At 38.9% G+C, this 18932-nt stretch overlaps 1 protein-coding gene across 3 annotated transcripts in view; it reads left to right on the top strand.

Annotated features, from left to right (window-relative positions):
• Nucleotides 1-18932, top strand: part of ACVR1C (activin A receptor type 1C) — a 109232-nt gene that overhangs the window by 20312 nt on the left and 69988 nt on the right. Inside the window, exon 1 of one of the 3 annotated variants that reach the window (XM_047721807.1) lies at nucleotides 5265-5538. The exons of 1 other annotated variant lie outside the window; for it this stretch is intronic. In XM_047721807.1, the coding sequence (XP_047577763.1) occupies nucleotides 5466-5538 (73 nt within the window). In that variant the 5' untranslated portion in view covers nucleotides 5265-5465. Of the gene's footprint in view, nucleotides 1-5264; nucleotides 5539-18932 lie in introns of those variants that run through there. One more of the 3 variants, XM_047721804.1, reaches the window with a different exon arrangement.

The following is an 18932-nucleotide window of genomic DNA, read 5'->3' as shown; positions in this document are numbered from 1 at the left end:
AAGGGTGATCACTAAAGATTTGAGGGCAGGGGAAAACATAATCAGAGTCATGTTAATAAAAAGTTATTCTGATGGCAGTCTTGAGGAAATATGGAGATAACATGAAGTCTTGAGGACATGATGGGGATAACATGAAGTCATGGAGGTGACTTAGTTGGTAATTACAACTCAGGTAATGAAGATGTTAGGAGCTTGAACTTCGGAAATAACAGTGTGAATGACAAGGACAACACAAAAGGAGAATAAATGTGATTTTATTATTGACTGAATGTGAGTCATGACTGAAGAATGAAATGAGTAAAAGATAGCTGGTGTTGTAACTACGTGTCTGGAAGAAAGGTCTTGTTTCTCCTACCATTTTAAGTGTAGGAAAATTGACAGTTCCTTGACATCTGATGAAGATTCTTGAGGTAAAAACTGTCTAATAAAATTAGGATGGAAGCCATCCACATATTCTAGATTTCCTACTAGCATTTACAGGCAAAAGGGGTGAAATTAATTTTAATAATATATTTCATTTAACCCAATATACAAAATACTATCATGTCAACATGTAATTAACTTTAAAAATTATTGAGACTTTGGGGGTATTAAGTCTTTGAAGTCTTGTGTATATCTTACACTCACAGTACCTATGAGATCAGACTAGTCATATTTCACATACTCAAGAGCCACAAGTGGTTAGTGGCTGCTGCCCTCAACAGAGCAGCTTTAGATTACTCTTTTGCTTGAGTCAAGGTCATCGGAACACCAGCGTTGATTTGGCTGGGATTGAAGTAACTGTGTTTTGTTTTTTTTTGTTTTTGTTTTTGTTTTTAGTTATTTACTCAGGAAGGGATGGATTTGTACTGAGTCCTATAACTCTCTCACCTCCTTGTCACCTCACTCTGGTAGAGTATAATTAGTGGTCCTTCCTAAGGAAACGCTCCAGGTAGTAGTGGTCTGCTTCTTGGAACTGAATCTTTGACCTGCATTTTACAGAGCCTGTATTGAATGCAGCTAATAAGCCCAGCACACTGACATTAATCAGTAGAAGGGAAAACTGAGACAAAGTTTGAGTTATTTGGAAAGACCATATTAATAGTGTTAGGGATATTAATAGTAACAGGGATATGAAAACTCAGGGAAGGGATGCAGCCATTTTGGAAGGTGGTGAAAAGAGATAATGTAAGTACTTAAAGACTTGAAGCTTTTAGCAGTGGCAGTGGAAGAAAGAAACTGTTTGATGCCCCACTATCATGTCCACGGAGATGCCATTATTTTTCTTCTTTATGAGACTTGAACTGTCCTTGAGGTAGATGGATTAAAGGTACATACTATAGAACCTTAATAAAGGTCCTAAAAAACATGACTATTTTCATGGAATGGAATGACCAATCAAAAGGAGAAGGAGGAGAATAGAAGTGAACCCGGGTTCTTTAATAGAAAGATTTCTGGGATTACAAGATGAGAGGAGTAGAAATGAGTTTATCATAGGCTCCTTTAGGGAGAATATGAGTTTAGGGAAGGAAAAACGCAATAAAATAAGAACAGACTAGACCTTGATAGTATATAGCAAATTATTGTAGTATGCCTCCTCACCATATGCTCATTCCATGATAAGTTCATGTTCCAAGATGAAATGAAAAATTAAGATGCATGGCATGGGAGATTCTAGAAAGGATAACAAAAAAAGAAAAATGTATGATTAAAAAAAAATCCCAAACAACCAAACCCAACAAGTAGTCATTTTCAAAGTTCAATTATTATACACATTTGTTTGCCTTATTAATTCAGAAAGTTAGTTTGCAAATGTGTCGAGTCATTCCAATTTAAACTTCCTATACTTGTTTTTCTTGGTTATGTAAGATTCATTCAACCAAAGTCTATTTCACTGGTGGGTTATGAACTCCTTGATTATTGCTGTTGTTTTCTTTTGATTATGAGGATCCAGGAGTCATGATGTAATGTTGCTATGGTAATGAATATGTACAAATAGATGATTAAGGGTGGGGGGGGAGGTTAAGTCCTGAGAAACGCATTTGCATATAAATTCTTTCCAGTGAATTAAAAAAATAAGTCACACATGAGTTTTTTTCTGTTATGTACAAAAAATATAAAAGATGTGTTATATCATATCATATATTCAACAATGCATTGCGTGGCTTATGTTGAATGATAGGAGTCACTCAATATTCTCCAAAGAATATTTTCTTTTCTTTTTTTAAAGATTTTATTTATTTATTTGACAGAGAGAGATCACAAGCAGGCAGAGAGACAGGAGGAAGCAGGCTCCCTGCTGAGCAGAGAGCCCGATGTGGGGCTCCATCCCAGGACCCTGGGACCATGACCTGAGCCGAAGGCAGCGGCTTAACCCACTGAGCCACCCAGGCACCCCAAAGAATATTTTCTTAATAATAGTTCACACAAGGGGTGCCTGGGTGGCTCAGTGGGTTAAGGCCTCTGACTTTAGCTCAGGTCATGATCCCAGGATCTTGGATCGAGCCCCGCATTGGGCTCTCTGCTCAGCAGGGAGCCTGCTTCCCCCCGCTCTTTCTGCCTGTCTCTCTGCCTACTTGTGATCTCTGTCTGTCAAATAAATAAATAAAATCTTTAAAAAAAATAATAGTTCACACAAAAAGGTATTGGATTAAGACTGGATTAATTTCTATAGGGATGTGTGTGTGTGTGCAAATAAAATATACTCTTCTAAATAAAAATTGGGACACATTATGAGGATTGAATTCTTTTCTTGGTTGCCATGAAGGTGGTGTTAAGAACACAAGCATATCAGCAATATTTATAATTATCTAAGAAAATACTTTGCCAGCTATTGGGCTTCAATACATTTAGAATGACTAACTCCTTACTTCAAAGCCTCTATAGTATTGGTGTTGGAAGGAGAACATGCACAAGAGCACAGAGGGAAATGGTGTTCGAAGATGAAGTTAAAAATACTTCTACAAATTACGTACTTAGCTTTTGACATACTAACCTTTTTGTGTGTGTGTATGTCACAGAACTTTGTGCCAAAATTCAAAAGATCCTGATTCCTTTATTGGCTGGCCATATGTTGACTGGCAAGGCACCCAACAACTCTATTTTTTTTTTTTTTTTAGTACTCTGCCTAAGACCTTGCCATTGATGAGGATTCATTAGATCAGCACTGCCCAATAAACACATAATACAAGCCATATGTATTTTAAAAAATTTTTAGTAGGCATGTTAAAAAGTAAAAAGAAATAGGTAAAATTAACTTTAGTAATATATTTATCCCAATACTTTCAAAATATTATCATTTGAACATAAACAATAGAGAAGCTATTAATGATATATTTTACCTTCTATTTTTATATTAAGTCTTTGAGATCCAGCATGATTTGATACTTAGAGCATGTGTCAGTTCGGATTAGACACATTTCAAGGGCTCACTACCTACACGTGGCTAGTGGTACCATAGCATGTGGCCAGTGGAAACTATAGTGGACAGGGCACCATTAGACGCAGAAGACAGTGTTGGGTTTGTTTAGAATATTAAAGTTACTCGATATTAGACTTCTTGGGTAATAACCTTGCTTTTTTTTATGTTGCTTACCATATTCAAGAGACAAAATAAATATTGAAAGTAAATACCTGACATTAGTATAATGCCTGATGGCTTAACAGTGCTTTCACAGTCATTCCTCTTTTAAATCCCAGTCATGGTTTCGAGAAATAGGGGGGGATGAAGTTCCATTCACTTTTGAGGAAGCAGGCACAGACACTAAATCCTGCTCTTTCAGCTCCAAATCTCATGATCCAATGGTAGATCACAATCTAGGGTTCAGTTACCAAATAATGAGCCAGCCGAGTCAGCCAAAATATAATGTGTCCTAGCATTTTCTTGTCTTTTTTTTTTTTTTTTTAAGCATCTGCTTTGTGGGTGTCTGGAAGGGCTCAGTCTTGTCCCACATCTCCACTTTTTTTTTTTTTTTTTTTTGCTTGGATCCAGAATAAAATTAGATCAAAGTCTTTTTACCCTTAGGAATGTTTTGATTCATCCAAGGTGGTGATGGTGGGGGTGAGATCCTGAGGACTGTCACCAAATCCAACAAACATCCCATCCCCATTACTGTGATCTTTCGGTGGTGAAATCAATTATATACATTATTTCACCAGAGGACTTTCGTAAACCTCAGAAAGAACACTCTATTTAAAGCTGAGGGGGTGAGGAAGCAAGTAATACCTCTTACTCTCAAGCAATTAATATATATGTCAATCGATTTTCAAGGAGCCCCCTAACAGTAGCAATAATACCAATATCGGCTTTTGGGCTTTGTGTGTGGTTCAGGTTAAAATAATCCCATTCACTTTAACGTATAGGCTACATATATGAATTAAATTTGGGCTTTCTGTTAATTGGTAACTATGCCCTTAAATTTTCAATCACAACCTGCATGGGAAGCTCACCCGTTTGATGAGGGGGCTCCAGGAATTAAATTCAAACAAGTTTCCAACACATTATTTTAAATGACTCTTCACCTTGCCTTAATCCTTGTGTACGATTCCCCTCTTCCAGCCCATATTTTCACTGCTGAAATTGTTGCAAGATATCTTCCATAGCGCATAGGACGACGGGTCTTTTGCTTCCAAATGTATCAGATAACCACACGGCCTGGCGCTGGTGGTCCGGCTTTGGTCGCCATTCTTGGGGGGGTGAGGGTGGTCACCGGAATGCATCGCGTAAGAAAGTTTATTAAGCCCAAACTATGGGTAGCCAAGGCAGTTGGGGAATTGGTTATTTCCAGGGCTGAACAGAGAGGGCGCCCTTCTACAGACGCGCGCACAGCCAGGACATGGTGGTGGGACGAGCCCCGCGGGAACACCTAAGGGTGTCTCAAGGCTCAGTCTACTTAGAAAACCTTTAGCCCACGGGACTACAAACAAATGTCAAGAGATCTGGACGAGTGGCTCTTCTGTAGGAGGCTGTAGAGCGACCACCAGGAAGCAATTGCGGCAGGGTTTAAGTTTTCCTAAAGCCTCGGTGGGGGTCTTCCTCGCGTCCTGACTCTTTTCCCAGCTTTCGGGTCCTGTGGGTTCCGCGCTACCCAATCCCCTCTCTTGCCCCCAGCTCTGGGCGGTCTCACTGCCCGGCCTTTGGGCTCCCTTTGCCCGCCTGGCCGGCAACGCCAGGCCCCGGGCGGCTGGAAGAGGGCGCAGGGGGCGGAGGCGCGGCGGGGGCGGGCTCTGTCCCCCCCCCGCCTTCAGCCGGCTGCTGAGGCCGGTGGCAGGAGCGCCGCGCACCGCCAGCCGCGGGGGGCAAGGGATGGGGGAGGCACGAAAGGGGGGCGCCCGCATGGATTAGAGCCAACCGCGCTCTTTAAAAAGGTGACGGGGCTGTGCTTCCATCCCGCCCGCGCCCCGGGAACTTCAAAGCGGCCCAGGCGGCTCGGACCGCCTAGCTCCGCTCTGGGACCTCGCAGCCCCGGCGCGGCCGCCTGGTGGCCATGACCCGAGCGCAGTGCGCGACGCTCCGCCAGGCTTTCCTGTTGCTCGCCACCGCCGCCGCGCTCTCGACAGGTAGGACGGGCGCTCCTTCTCCAGAGCAAGCGAGGGTGGGAGTCGGGGGAGGTCTGCGGGTGGGCACGCGGGTGGGGTAGAAGGTGCTGCGAGTACATTGACTTTCCACTGGGCGGAGTGGGAAGCGCCAGTTGGATCGAGAGGGCGCGGGATAGGGCGCAGCGTGGGCACCTGACGTCTGGTAGCCATAGGATTAGACAGGTGTGTCGGGGACGAAGCCACCAGGAGGAGCGGAAAAGCGACAGGGACGTGGGGGTAGCAGGGGTGAGGTGGGTGACAAATTTGGGGGCAGTTTGCAGCGGAGGGAGTGTGTTTGTGGGTGTGCGCTGGGCTGGGGAGTTGAGTGGCACCAAGAGTTCACTCTGCAGGCTCTACGGGGCACGCTCTGTACTGGGCTCGGGAGAGCTGAGCAAAGATTGTGGCGTGGTGGTGGTGGAAAGGTGGGGAATGGTGGTGGTGATTCGGTCTGAGTTTTAGGAGGCAAGGGATCTCTCAGAAGCCGCTGGTGCCAAGCTCTGTAGGCGGGAGAGGGAGCTTAGAACTGCGTGGTTTGCAACGCACATTGCTTTCGAGGTACGATCTTTACCAAGAGTTGCAGGAGAAAAAATTCTGGCAAGCGCCCCAGCGTTTTTAACAGGTCTGTGCCTTGATAGGCTAAATAGAGCCCTCGGCCCAAGCTGGAAACCAAACATTTCTTATAACGTTTACTAGAAACTGGGGCAAATGCATCTTCGGTAAAATCATAGTGTGCTATGATAAAAAACCCTTTAGCTCTAAAACTGTTTTCGTTATAACATTATCTTAGGCTATGGAGAACAGCGGCAGATTCCTTGCTAACTCGTTCTTTAAACATTTCAATCAGACATTTAAGACATTTGCACACAAAAACCTGGTGTTTTTCCATAGAGCTGTACTTTGTCCGAAGCTGATTTTTATGCATTTTTGTTTTCCCAGATGACAATCTGTTTGACATTAATTGCTATACTCCAGGGTGGGTAGTTTTCCTTTTAGTGACATGTGCAGGGGAATGTTTTGAAGAGTATGATTTCTGTCAAGTGCAGATTTCATGTTTCAGATGGCCTGAGAGAATCACTTAATACAATATTCAAATGAAAATTGATTATTGGGAGTGATTAATACAATATGAGGATTGAAACATTTTAGTTATCTTTGGAAAAGCACAGGCTTTTAGGAAAGCTATTACTCAGAGACTGTCCAGAGAATGATGGGATAAAGTGAAATATTTGCATTCAGAGTTAGTAAATTCATCAGTGGGAAGAAAACTGACAATGGGGAAGTCTTTATGAGACATGAGCAGAAATTCCACTAACTTGGAATACTCAAAGTACTCTTGATGAATTTAACAGAATTAAAAAAAAAGAAGAAGAATTAAATAACCTTCTAGGTATCACAGTTTTGATGAGGCACCTGTGAAATTACCTCCACAGATTGTCTGTACAATACTTTTTGTTTTAGGGAGCTAATAAATTTGCCACAGACATTTAAAAAAGATACTCAATTTTTTTTTAATCTAACATATATTTTGTTATATGTCAGAATCTTCAGAAAATTTTAGAGACCCTGGGCATAGCAGTATTGATAAACATGCAAGGCTATGTTCTTTAAAAGGCATGGAAAATTTGACATTGAAATGTACGAAAAAGAAAAAAAAATAGACCATCCATTCAAATTTTATTTTTCCCTCAAAATATGAAGGCTAAGAAAAATGACCGATATGGAGATAATGTGTTAGTATAGTAAAGAAGTACATACCAAAATTAAATTTTTACAATAAACTTTTCTATGTCAAATGCAATCATTTTCAAATCTCTTGTAAGAACTTTATCTCTCTTTGTGTCCCACAGAAACAATGTCTATTGCTGTCTACTTTCTTGAATTTTACTTTTATACCCATCTTTGATTATATGGCAGAGGTGGTCAAAGTAGTTTTTTTTAAACTTCATCTTTTAAATTGTTTTTCTCATGTGGTTACCTGTATCATTTTTTTTTTTACCTGTATCACTTTTTTATCTAGTTACTTTTATAAATTACATGGTTCGTCATAATGGTCAATTTTGAAAATGTAGAAGTTGTTGCTGACACTATAACATGGCTGGGTGGCAGAAAATCCCACCTTCCAATCTGACTCCCCTGAGCACCAGGCCTATGACTTTAAATACCTGAAGACATCGCTAAACCAATAAACTCCTTTTGCTTGGCTGTTATTCCCCAGCATCTCTGTCCCCTAAAGCATGCCATGCATTAGTAGTAGAGTAGAAACCATTGCTCCTCGATGAGACTCTCAGAGGGTAACCATTGATGGAAAAAAATGAGAAAATATTTATTGGGCTGGGCTGGCTAAAAAATTAGGCTGCTCTGAGTTACACTAATTATCTAGTGTCTGGGTTCCTTTGGGTTCCTGGGTTATTTGGTAAGAAAGACCTGAGATGATCCCACATTTATCAGGTATACTAAACAAAATGTTGGCACAAAATATCCTGGAGTTCTAGAGTTTGAACTCTGTGATTGGGATATTATATGGATTTACACATTGTGCGTTCTCTACTAATTTTATGAAACTCCTTGGTCTTCTGGTTGGGAATGGATTATTAAGAGTCTGGAAAGCTACAATAAATAAATAAGTAAGTAAGTAAGTAAGTAAAAGTTCAGGGGCTACCTAGTTGGGTTAGTCAGTTAAGTGTCTGCCTTCAGCTCGGGTTATAATTCCAGGACCCTGGGATTCAGGCCCCCTTCTCCCCTCCCCTGCCCAGGGCTGGGCTCACTCCTGAGTGGACAGCCTGCTTCTCCCTCTCCCTCTACAGTTCTTCCTGCTTGTGTTCTCTCTCAAATAGATAAATAAAATCTTTTAAAAAATAATAAAATAAAGAGACTGGAAAGCTAGATGTAGTTGCTCTAAGAGTGAGAAGATAACTTTTCATTTAATAAACAGGATAGGGGTTTCAGATAGGGAGATGTTTCCACTGCCACATTTGTTTCCACATTTTAAGGTGTGCTGGAAGTGAAAGTGAAAGCCTTGGGCTGGTTGAGGGTACAAATGCAGAAGACTTTGCCACCTCTGCCCTTCTTTAAGCAGGGTCATTTATTGGTTGGTTGACACACATGTGACAAGACACAGATGCTTCTAAGGAAGAGACTTCTCTGGCCCAGGAGAAACTGTGCAGAAGTCCTTGGTGGCATATATCTTCATTAACTGTAGTACCTCAACTTGTTATCTAGCCTCAAGTTTACAGAAATATAAAATAGAGTTCCTCAAATAAATGTAAGTGTAAGAGAGGAATGGGGATGATTCCAAATTTTTGATTCGTGCAGTGGAGGAGTAGTACCGCGCTGTGGGGTCAGGTTGACAACCGCAGGAGGAGCAGATCTGGCCCCAGGTGGGGGTGAGGATGATGGCCCAGAGCTGGAACTAAGTTTCGGTGTGGAGAGCTTAAAATGCCTAGTACACACCAAAGTGGAGATACCAAGTAAGCAGTTGGTTTTTTGGGGCCTGGAACAAGTCTAGACTAACGCTAAAAAATCGAGAGTCAAAATAATTGGTGTTTGATTCCGATTTAATTGAGTGTTCTGTACTTTTAATGGCAGTCCTACATGAAAGAGATAATTGCGGTGAGCTAAGCTGCTCTTGTTTCCGGTATGCCCGGATCTTAGGTTAGAAAGAGAAGCACAGACCTCTTTTCTAGTCCTTTCTCTTACCACTTGTATTTTAACTCTGCCGCCATCCCTGTATGTGTCTCTGAATGGTCACCTCCAGCACTTGGGGTCATGCGTTGCGTGGCTCTACTGTTTCCGGTGAACGGAGAGACAGCCTCTCCTAACCTTACATGGGTTCTTGACCTGAAAAGGTGGTGAGAAAGTTAGAGCTCTCTAGACTCCCTGGTCAGTGAAAGCAGGTGGTTTTGCCCAACTATTTTCTGAATGTGATTGTTATTTTCAAATGCATTTTTAGAGTATTTGCCTTCTGAATAAGCATTCCTAGGTTTCTCTTTTAGGAAAACTACTTCCAGGCAGTAGCCAAGATGCAGTTCATTGTATTTTTCTTGACAGTACTTGTATCTCTTATTGTAAATAAGAGACGGATAAGGGGAGTGGAGAATGGGCAGAGTCAGAGCTGGGGAGGGGGTACCCTCACAGGACCTGTTCATTGGAGGCATATTGAGGTTTAAGAGCAGGTGCCTAAGAGAGTGACTGCTCATCCTTTGGGGAACAGACAGGGATACATTAATTTCAACTATGGACTTTTTAATTCTTGCTCTGAGCTAAGTCTTGGCCAGCTACCAAATGATTAGTATGGGCTTCATTTTGAGATTTGTAGAGGATGGTGGCCTTTAAATGAACAACTCTATGCATGGATCATTAACAAGATTAAACGGATATGTTCACATGTATATAAAGGGTTTATTTTAATAAAATGAGAGAGTTAATTTCTAAATATAAATGGAAAACAGAACTAAACGGGGGAAAAGAGGGAAAATTCTAAGCACCAAGAGTGTCCTCTATATTGTTCCTTATCACATATCTGTGAGGCCACCTCTGGATTTTTCATTGTTTTGGCTGTCTCTGTTTTAAATTTTTGTAGCCAATTCTCAGATCTCAAGTTTTATCCTTACATTGTTTACGAAACTGGGATAATAAAGGGATATATTTGTAAGTGAGACAGATTTTCCCCTTTTCCTAGGAGAAATAGGAATACCCAATACTGTCCTGTCGCAGCTGTGCCTCTCCAGTCTAAGAGGGGTCATTCAGGGTGATATCCAGAAAAGAGAGGCAAAATAAAGCAAAGTAACTGTTCTTTTGGTTACCTGGTACTTTGTCCCCTAATTGCATGGCAGAACTCTAACCTACTCCTCTTTGCAAACTTTGTAACAGTTAAACAGCATAAGGATAAAGGGGAGGAGACTGTGGTACCTCAGAATCCTGGATCCTGACACTGATTGAAAGGCTGTGTGATGCCTGCCAAGTGAATCAGGACGGCGGAGTGGGGACCTCTTTCTCCATTACCTCACATTAGTCCCCAGCCTTCATGGTAGCTGACAAGTTTCAGGCGATAATATGGGGCTACTGCTCAGGCAGGAAAAGGTGGAGAGTCTGTGGAGAGAGATGGCTGGTTCTCTTCTACTAGGAAGCAGGTCCTGCCCTTCCCACATTTGTTAACTCTGTAGAAAACGGGACTGTGGTCATGAACCTGGTGCCTTTCACATTCTTTGGAAGCTGCGTCCCTAAAGCACATGGGCCTCTTTGTTCCCTGGAAGGGGGACAGTAAAACCACTACTCCTCACATTTAGGAATCCAGTAAAAAGTAAAAGGGAGGGAGGAGGTGAGTAGGAGTGTGAAGCAGGCATGAGGAGACTTCATTTCCATAGAAGCCAGCACTCCCAATTGGGAGGGGTTGCTCTTTGCTTTACCACATGGCTCTTGCATTCACTTGCTCTGATTGGCCAACGAGAATCATAAGGTTCTAGTCTGTCCTCATTTTTTTGCTTTTTGTCCTCCAGAGTAATTTCCCTTTTCTGTTGTTCTCTGCTGTGTTTTAGAGTATGTGAATATACTTATGTTTCTTTGGAACTGTTTTAAATTAATCCCCTCAAGAATTCATGGGTGAATCATTCAGTATGACTCAAGAGCTTGGCTTATTATTTTTTTAAACAATTTAAATTTGCCAGTGACTTAAGGATCCCAAATTAGATCTATCTACTTTTTCATTAAACTTTTCACACCAAGAAAATTATTAGGATACTTTAGTTTTGGAAGCGAGACACGTATATTTTCTTCTAATTTGTTTTATCATCCTTATCTCATGATAAGGTACAATGATTGAGAAAAGCACCGTATCTCTGTAAGTGGCTTGAGTTCTTTTTAAATATTTTGTTTAACACCATGATTGACTTGGTCAAAAACAGGATGAGAAATAAATCTAACCCATTATCGTCCAGACAATGAGCATTTTAATGCAAAATGTTTAGTTTCATAAATGCATGCTTATCCAAGAGATGTTAACTCAGAGGTGGTAATCCAGATTAACACAGCTTTAAGGAACCAGATTGTTTTAAAACAGAGCCAAAATATATTGAAGAGTATTAATGCATCACATCTCATAATTTTATCTGATGACATTTTTCTGGACTGCTCCCCTAAAAGTGTGTTTATTTCTTTTCTCCATCCCCATTATTGCTTTTCAGGAGTATAAAAATCTGCTCTGTGAATATTTGTCTGTTCTAATAATCAAAGTGAGGCTTTGTTCTCACTCAAATTCCACCTATTACCTGTAGTGTATTTCTCGGAAATAGATAATACATTGTAAATTTGAAACACTAAATAAAGAATAAATATATGATTAGCAGAACGTTTCTTTTTTTTTTTTTTAAGATTTATTTATTTATTTATTTGAGTGAGAGAGACACAGGGAGAGAGGGAATACAAGCGGGAGGAGTGGGAGAGGGAGAAGCAGGCTTCCACTGAGCAGGAAGCCAGATGTGGGGCTGGATCTCAAGACCCTGGGATCATGACCTGAGCTGAAGGCAGACACTTAACAGACTGAGCCACCCAGGCACCCCTAGTAGAACATTTCTTACAGGATAATAAATGTGTAATTAAATGAATCTCTCTTTATTTTTAAATTTTTTTCCCTACGGCTGTTCTCTAGCTGTATATTAACTACATTAAAAGGTATTACTTTTTGCACAGAGGAGAAAATTGATTTCATTAAGACAAATGGACTTTAAAGAATGAGATTTATTGTGTCAAATCAAGATGAAGATGCTCTTTTAGAATTGTTTTTACTGAACTCTGCTTTAGATATTGTCATTATCATAAAGTTTTTCCTAAATTCCTTTATTATGTTTTTAATTTCTATAGGAGTTATAGTGCTGTCTCCTCTTATATTTCTGAATTGGGAATTTGAATTTTCTTTCTTTTTCCCTTGATTGGTGGGAGTTTATCAATTTTATTAAATTCTTTCAAATAAATAACTTTGGCTTTATTGATATTCAGTTTTTTTTTTTTTAGTTGTTTTCTACTCTTAACTTAATATTTCCTTCCTCTACTTACTTTGAGTTTAATTTATTCTTTTTTATTCTAGCTTCTTAAGTTGGTACTTTTGCTCAACAGCAGGCAAACTTCTTCTTAAAGGACCAGATAATACATATTTTAGGCTTGTGGGCCAAACAGTCTGTGTTACAATTATTTGATTCAGCCATTTTCATGTAAAATCAACCATAGACAATGCATAAACAAATAGGTGTTGCTTTATTTACAAATGGGACAGCCAATGGGCCATAGTTTGATGACCTTTTCTTAAATCATTCATTTAAGACCTTTCTTCTTTTCTAATACAGGCATTTAAGGTTTCGCGTTTCCTCCTTGGCAATTATTTCAGCTCGTCCATAAATTGTGCTATGTTGTATTTTAACTCTCAGTGAGTTCAGAATATTTTCTAGTTTTCTTTATGATTCTCTGGGACTTGTGGGTTTTTTAGATGTCTTTTGTTTCATTTCTAAATATTTTGGGAATTTTCAGGTTGTTTTTTGTTATTGACTTCTGATTTAAATACACTGGGAGTGAAAGAACATAATCTGTATAATTTTAATTTTTCTGAATTTATTGATTTGTTTTAGAGCCTAACATGTGTCTGACCAGGTAAATGTATTATATGTTCTTGAAAATAACGTATATTCTGCTGTTGTTGGGTGGAGTGTTCTATAGATGCTCTTTGGTCAGGTTGTTTCTCAGTGTTATTCAAGGCTTCTCTATCTTTATTGATTTTCTACCTGCTTGTTTTTCAATTACCGAGAGAGGATTGTTGATATCTCCCACATACATGTGAATTTGTCTGCTCCTCTAAAGTTTTTCTGATTTTTGCTTCATGTGTTTGAAAATTTTGTTAATAGGTACATATACCTTAAAATTGTTATGTTCTCTTAATGCATGTTTATTGTTAGGAAATCTCCCACTTTACCCCTGGTGTTATTTATTCTTATACCATGTCTCTCTTTATCACTTGTAATCTTCGCTTTAAAGTTTACTCTGTTAATATTAATATAGCCATTCCAGCTTTTTCATGGTTAATATTTTTGTATCTCTTTTTATATAGTTACTCCTGCTTTCTTTTGCTGATTGCCTGCATATCATAGATTTCTCTTACTCTAAACTTTTATTGTATCTATGTATGTATACATATATATGTATATGTATATATATACTTATGTGTGTGGACACACACACACACACAAATATATATATTTAAATTGGGCTTCTAGTAGAGAGCATATGGAAAGGTCCTGCTTTTTCATTCAGGCTTACATACCTGTCTTTTAACTGGAGAATTTAGACCATACACATTTAATGTATTTATCAATATGGTTGTGTTTAAATCTGTCACCTTATTGTTTTTATGTCTCTCCCTTTATTTCTTTCTACTTTTTGCCTTTGTTTGGTTTTATTGACAAAATGTTACTATTCTGTATTATTTCCACTATTGGTTTATAAGCTACATCTCTTTGTCTTATTTTTAGTGATTGTTCCAAGTTTTATAATATCCATCATTAAATTATCATAGTTTAATCTAAGAACCTTATTATCATATTCTTTCATTTTCTTCTTCTTGTCCCTTGTGTAATTAATCTCACATGTTATTTTATAGACCTTGAAAAAATAGTTCTTATTTTGGCTTAAATACTTAGTTACCTTTATATGAATTAAAAAATGAATGTAAGATTTTGCATTTACCCACCTATTTATCATTTCTGCTCATTGCTTTCCATTATTCTGTGTAGATGTGAATTTACATCTGGTGTCTTTTTCCTTAACCCGAAGAACATTTCTTCTGACAATGAATTCTAATGCATTTTTATTTTCTGGAAAAGATTTATTTCATTTTCCTTTTCCTCATCATTTAGTTAAACTTCTCATCAGTTGACTATCTCACACCAGTCAGAATGGCTAAAATTAACTCAGGAAACAGTAGATGTTGGCAAGGATGTAGAGAAAGGGGAACCATCTTATACTGCTGGTGAGAATGAAAACTGGTACAGCCACTCTGGAAAACAGTATAGAGCTTCCTCAAAGGGTAAAAATAGAACTATCCTATGAGCCAGCAATTGCACTACTAGGTATTTATCCAAAGGATACAAACATAGTGATTTGAAAGAGCAACCACACACCAGTGTTTATAGCAGCAATGTCCACAATAACCAAACAATGGAAAGAGCCCAGATGTCTATCAACAGATGAATGTACAAAGAAGGTGAGGTATATATTAACAATGGAATATTACTCAGCCATCAAAAATAATGAAATCTTGCCATTTGTAATGATGAGAACGGAATTAGAGGGTATTATGGTAAGCAAACCACATCAGTCAGAGAAAGACAAATACCATATGATTTCATGCATATGTGGAATTTAAGAAACAAAACAGATGAACATAGGGAAAGAGAAGAAAAAATAAAATAAGATGAAAATAGAGAGGGAGGCAAACCATAAGAGACTCTTAACTATAGGAAACAAACATGGTTGCTGGAGGGGAAGTGGTTCGGGGACTGGGGTAACTGAGTAATGGGCTAAGTAGTGTACTTGATGTAGTAAGTCCTGGGTATTATATTGCAACTGATGAATCACTAAATCCTATCCCTGAAACTAATGATAATAATGAAAAAGAAACTTTTTATTAACTGGAATTGAAAGAAATTTAGTTCATTGATCCATATATCCATCAACTAGATCATACCATTATGCTTGCTTTATCACATATATATCCGTTTATCTATTCCTCTATTCATCAAATATGGATTATTTTTATGTATTTCTAAATAAGTTACAAATATCATTACACTACCCTCTAAATACTTCATTATGCGTTTATACAAGTACAATATTTGCTAGCATTTTCCTCTTTTAATGAAACATTTACATATATTACATATAACATTCTCAAAGCTTATGTGTGCATTCATGGTGTTTTGAGAATTTCATTCCCTTAATCTTTTCAAGATGTTAATAATAAACACCATCACAATAAGTTTCCTCCTATTTCTACCCAGTCTTTCCTGAGTTTGTATTTTATCCAGCATAGATTAGTTTTTTTTAATATTTTATTTATTTATTTATTTATTTATTTATTTATTTATTATAAACATATAATGTATTTTTATCCCCAGGGGTACAGGTCTGTGAATCGCCAGGTTTACACACTTCACAGCACTCACCATAGCACATACCCTCCCCAATGTCCATAACCCCACCCCCCCTCTCCCAACCCCCCTCCCCCCATCAACCCTCAGTTTGTTTTGTGAGATTAAGAGTCACTTATGGTTTGTCTCCCTCCCAATTCCATCTTGTTTCATTTACTCTTCTCCTACCCCCTTAACCCCCCATGTTGCATCTCCTCTCCCTCATATCAGGGAGATCATATGATAGTTTTCTTTCTCCGATTGACTTATTTCGCTAAACATGATACCCTCTAGTTCCATCCACGTCGTCGCAAATGGCAAGATTTCATTTCTTTTGATGGCTGCATAGTATTCCATTGTGTATATATACCACATCTTCTTTATCCATTCGTCTGTTGATGGACATCTAGGTTCTTTCCATAGTTTGGCTACTGTAAACATTGCTGCTATAAACATTCGGGTGCACGTGCCCCTTCGGATCACTACGTTTGTATCTTTAGGGTAAATACCCAGCAGTGCAATTGCTGGGTCATAGGGTAGTTCTATTTTCAACATTTTGAGGAACCTCCATGCTGTTTTCCAGAGTGGTTGCACCAGCTTGCATTCCCACCAACAGTGTAGGAGGGATCCCCTTTCTCCGCATCCTCGCCAGCATCTGTCATTTCCTGACTTGTTAATTTTAGCCATTCTGACTGGTGTGAGGTGGTATCTCATTGTGGTTTTGATTTGTATTTCCCTGATGCCGAGTGATATGGAGCACTTTTTCCTGTGTCTGTTGGCCATCTGGATGTCTTCTTTGCAGAAATGTCTGTTCATGTCCTCTGCCTATTTCTTGATTGGATTATTTGTTCTTTGGGTGTTGAGTTTGCTAAGTTCTTTATAGATTTTGGACACTAGCCCTTTATCTGATATGTCATTTGCAAATATCTTCTCCCATTCTGTCAGTTGTCTTTTGGTTTTGTTCACTGTTTCCTTTGCTGTGCAAAAGCTTTTGATCTTGATAAAATCCCAATAGTTCATTTTTGCCCTTGCTTCCCTTGCCTTTGGTGATGTTCCTAGGAAGATGTTGCTGCGGCTGACGTCGAAGAGGTTGCTGCCTATGTTCTCCTCGAGGATTTTGATGGATTCCTTTCTCACATTGAGGTCCTTCATCCATCTTGAGTCTATTTTCATGTGTGGTGTAAGGAAATGATCCAATTTCATTTTTCTGCATGTGGCTGTCCAATTTTCCCAACAACATTTATTGAAGAGGCTGTCTTTATTCCATTGGACATTCTTTCCTGCTTTGTCTTAGATGAGTTGACCATACAGTTGAGGGTCTATTTCTGGGCTCTCTATTCTGTTCCATTGATCTATGTGTCTGTTTTTGTGCCATTACCATGCAGTCTTGATGATGACAGCTTTGTAATAGAGCTTGAAGTCCGGAATTGTGATGCCACCAACTTTGCCTTTCTTTTTCAATATTCCTTTGGCTATTCGAGGTCTTTTCTGGTTCCATATAAATTTTAGGATTATTTGTTCCATTTCTTTGAAAAAAAATGGATGGTACTTTGATAGGAATTGCATTAAATGTGTAGATTGCTTTAGGTAGCATAGACATTTTCACAATATTTATTCTTCCAATCCAGGAGCATGGAACATTTTTCCATTTCTTTGTGTCTTCCTCAATTTCTTTCATGAGTACTTTATAGTTTTCTGTGTATAGATACTTAGTCTCTTTGGTTAGGTTTATTCCTAGGTATCTTATAGTTTTGGGTGCAATTGTAAATGGGATGGACTCCTTAATTTCTCTTTCTTCTGTCTTGTTGTTGGTGTAGAGAAATGCAACTGATTTCTGTGCATTGATTTTATATCCTGACACTTTACTGAATTCCTGTACAAGTTCTAGCAGTTTTGGAGTGGAGTCTTTTGGGTTTTCCACATATAGTATCATATCATCTGCAAAGAGTGATAGTTTGACTTCTTCTTTGCCGATTTGGATGCCTTTAATTTCCTTTTGTTGTCTGATTGCTGAGGCTAGGACTTCTAGTACTATGTTGAATAGCAGTGGTGATAACGGACATCCCTGCCGTGTTCCTGACCTTAGCGGAAAAGCTTTCAGTTTTTCTCCATTGAGAATGATATTTGCGGTGGGTTTTTCATAGATGGCTTTGATAATATTGAGGTATGTGCCCTCTATCCCTACACTTTGAAGAGTTTTGATCAGAAAGGGATGCTGTACTTTGTCAAATGCTTTTTCAGCATCTATGGAGAGTATCATATGGTTCTTGTTCTTTCTTTTATTAATGTGTTATATCACATTGATTGATTTGCAGATGTTGAACCAACCTTGCAGCCCTGGAATAAATCCCACTTGGTCATGGTGAATAATCCTTTTAATGTACTGTTGAATCCTATTGGCTAGTATTTTGGCGAGAATTTTTGCATCTGTGTTCATCAAGGATATTGGTCTGTAGTTCTCTTTTTTGATGGGATCCTTGTCTGGTTTTGGGATCAAGGTGATGCTGGCCTCATAAAATGTGTTTGGAAGTTTTCCTTCCATTTCTATTTTTTTGGAACAGTTTCAGGAGAATAGGAATTAGTTCTTCTTTAAATGTTTGGTAGAATTCCCCTGGGAAGCCATCTGGCCCTGGGCTTTTATTTGTTTGGAGATTTTTGATGACTGTTTCAATCTCCTTACTGGTTATGGGTCTGTTCAGGCTTTCTATTTCTTCCTGGTTCAGTTGTGGTAATTTATATGTCTCTAGGAATGCATCCATTTCTTCCAGATTGTCAAGTTTGTTGGCATAGAGTTGCTCATAGTATGTTCTTATAATTGTCTGTATTTCTTTGGTGTTAGTTGTGATCTCTCCTCTTTCATTCATGATTTTATTTATTTGGGTCCTTTCTCTTTTCTTTTTGATAAGTCTGGCCAGGGGTTTATCAATCTTATTAATTCTTTCAAAGAACCAGGTCCTAGTTTCGTTGATTTGTTCTATTGTTTTTTTGGTTTCTATTTCATTGATTTCTGCTCTGATCTTTATGATTACTCTTCTCCTGCTGGGTTTAGGGTTTCTTTGTTGTTCTTTCTCCAGCTCCTTTAGGCGTAGGGTTAGGTTGTGTACCTGAGACCTTTCTTGTTTCTTGAGAAAGGCTTGTACCGCTATATATTTTCCTCTCAGGACTGCCTTTATTGTGTCCCACAGATTCTGAACCGTTGTGTTTTCATTA

This window comes from Lutra lutra, chromosome 3 (genome assembly GCF_902655055.1).
Source record: "Lutra lutra chromosome 3, mLutLut1.2, whole genome shotgun sequence".
NCBI classification, from domain to species: domain Eukaryota; kingdom Metazoa; phylum Chordata; class Mammalia; order Carnivora; family Mustelidae; genus Lutra; species Lutra lutra.
The sequence above is the reverse complement of the archived record's forward strand: the minus strand, read 5'-3'. Positions and strand labels throughout refer to the sequence as shown.